Below are 2,382 nucleotides of genomic sequence, written 5' to 3'. Positions count from 1 at the left end.
TCACCTCAGCCTCCCAAAGGCGCGGGATTACAGGCTGAGCCACTGAGCCCGGCTGTGAATCACTTTCAATGCGTAAATATTTCATCATAGTGGTAATGACACACACGTGGCTGAAGTTTGGAAAGAGTCATTTATCGACCAGGTGCAAAAGATTCTGCCTCAGGGCAGAGGACAAAAATTCTAGTCTTCACCCTGCCTTGTACTGAGCAGGTTGCTTGTTCAGTGCCTGGATTTCCCCACCAGCCTCACAGCATGTCCATCTACTCTATATGCCTTACAGAATTGCTTTAAGAATCCAAAAAAGGGCCTGTAATCCCGTGCCTTAGGAGGCTGAGGTGAGTGGATTGCCTGAGCCCACGGGTTCGAGACCTCCCTGGGCAACTTGGCGAGACCTCATCTCTACAATAAATCAAAAAATCAGCCGGGCGTGGTAGCGTGCGCCTGTAGTTCCAGCTACTCAGAAGGCTGAGGTAGAAGGATTGCCGGAGCCCAGTGGGTCGAGGCTGCGGTGGCCGGGAGCGGCCACTGCACTCCAGTCTGGGCGACAGAGTGAGACTCCAACTCAAAAAAAAAAAAAGAAAAAAGAAAAAAGAATCCAAAAAGTGCACACTGTTCCCACACTGTACCCCACACCTGTAAAGTAAAATCTATAGTAAAAAAAAGAGGGCCAGGCATGGTGGCTCACACCTATCATCCTAGCACTTTGGGAGGCCGAGGTGAGAGGACTGCCGGAGCCCATGGGTTTGAGACCCGCCTGGGCAACTTGGCGAGACCCTGTCTCTACAATAAATTGCAAAAATTAGCCGGGCATGGTAGTGTGCGTCTGTGGTTCCGGCCACTTGGAGGGCTGAGGCGGAAGGATTGCCGGAGTCCAGCAGGTTGAGACTGCAGTGGCTGTGAGCATGCCACTACACTCCAGCGTGGGTGACAGAGTAAGACTCTGACTCAAAAGAAAAAAAAAGAGTTGGGCTCAGTGGCTCACACCTAACATCCAGTACTTTGGGAGGCTGAGGTGAGAGGATTGCCAGATCCTGCAGGTTCGAACTAGCCTGGGCAACTTGATGAGACCTCTTCCCTACAAAAAAAAAAAAAAAGCAGCGGGCGTGGGAGCGCGCGCCTGTAGTTCCAGCTACTCGGAAGGCTGAGGCGGAAGGATCGCTGGAGCCCAGCAGGTCGAGGCCGCGGTGGCCGGGAGCGGCCACTGCACTCCAGTCTGGGCGACAGAGTGAGACTCCGACTCAAAACAACAACAACAACAACCAGAAAGCCAAAATCCACGTGGTGCGCTTTCACAGAAGTGGGAACTGGGTGTCACGCCAGCCGGCAGCGCTCGGAGCTCAGCAGCACAGACGCGCGCCTCGATGCTCGACGGCCCCCTGTACTGATCGGAACAAATCTCAGAAGACCTTGAATCGGATGAACTTCTTTTTCCAGGAGTGAAGTCCAGAGAGATAGATTTGCTTCAGGGCTTCATGGCTCAGCCGTAGGTCGATCCCGTCCGGGGTGACCGTGAACTGAAAGGCCACGGCTTGGTGAGCCTCTGCCATCTTCAGGGATTACCTGGAGGGACAAAAAAAGAAATGCAACGTTAGAAAAACCCCTCGCATAGAAGTGTTCACTCTGGATAAGGTTTTCTTTCTTTCCTTCTTCCTTCTTTTTTTTTTTGAGTTGGAGTCTCACTCCATCGCTCAGGCTGGAGGTCAGTGACACGCTCACAGCCACCGCAGCCTTGACCTGCCGGGCTCAGGCGATCCTTCTGCCTCAGCCTCCCAAGTATCTGGAACCACAGGCGCGTGCCACCACACCCAGCCAATATTTTGGTTTATTGTAGAGATGAGGACTCACTAAGTTGCCCAGGCTAGTCTCGAACCCCAGGCTCAGACAACCCTCCCAAAGTGCTGGGATTACAGGTGTGAGCCACCACGCCCGGCTCCTTCCTTTCTTTCTCTCACCCCATCTCTCCCTTCTTTCTTTGTTCCTTCCCGGCCCGCTCCCGGCCACCGCAGCCTCGACCTGCTGGGTTCCGGCGATTCTTTCACCTCAGCCTTCCGAGTAGCTGGAATTACAGGTACATGCTACCACGCCTGGCTAATTTTTAAAAATTTATTGTAGAGATGAGGTCTCACCAAGTTGCCCAGGCTAGTCTCGAACCCCAGGCTCAGACAATCCTCTCACCTCTGCCTCCCAAAGTGCTGGGATTACAGGTGTGAGCCACCACGCCTGGCTCCTTCCTACCTTCCCACCTTCCTTTCTTTCTCTCACCCCCCTCTCTCCCTTCTTTCTTTGCTCCTTCCTTCCTTTTTTTATTGAGTTGGAATCTCACTCTGTCGCCCAGGCTGGAGTGCAGTGGCCGCTGCCGGCCACCGCAGCCTCGACCTGCTG

At 53.7% G+C, this 2,382-nt stretch overlaps 1 protein-coding gene across 1 annotated transcript in view; it reads right to left on the bottom strand.

Annotated features, from left to right (window-relative positions):
- The window catches only part of LOC103249210 (carnitine O-palmitoyltransferase 1, liver isoform-like), a gene marked incomplete at its 3' end in the record, with an annotated part of 28,478 nt that overhangs the window by 19,145 nt on the left and 6,951 nt on the right, over positions 1-2,382 (bottom strand). The window contains exon 2 of the mRNA XM_008047848.1: positions 1,407-1,560. Coding sequence (XP_008046039.1) covers positions 1,407-1,547 — 141 coding nt within the window. The remainder of the gene's footprint in view (positions 1-1,406; positions 1,561-2,382) is intronic.

The sequence above is a fragment of the Carlito syrichta genome, unplaced genomic scaffold (assembly GCF_000164805.1).
Source record: "Carlito syrichta isolate Samal-C Ts95f unplaced genomic scaffold, Tarsius_syrichta-2.0.1 Scaffold117972, whole genome shotgun sequence".
Lineage (NCBI taxonomy): Eukaryota > Metazoa > Chordata > Mammalia > Primates > Tarsiidae > Carlito > Carlito syrichta.
Note: the sequence above shows the minus strand (reverse complement) of the source record. Positions and strands in the feature narration are given on the sequence as shown.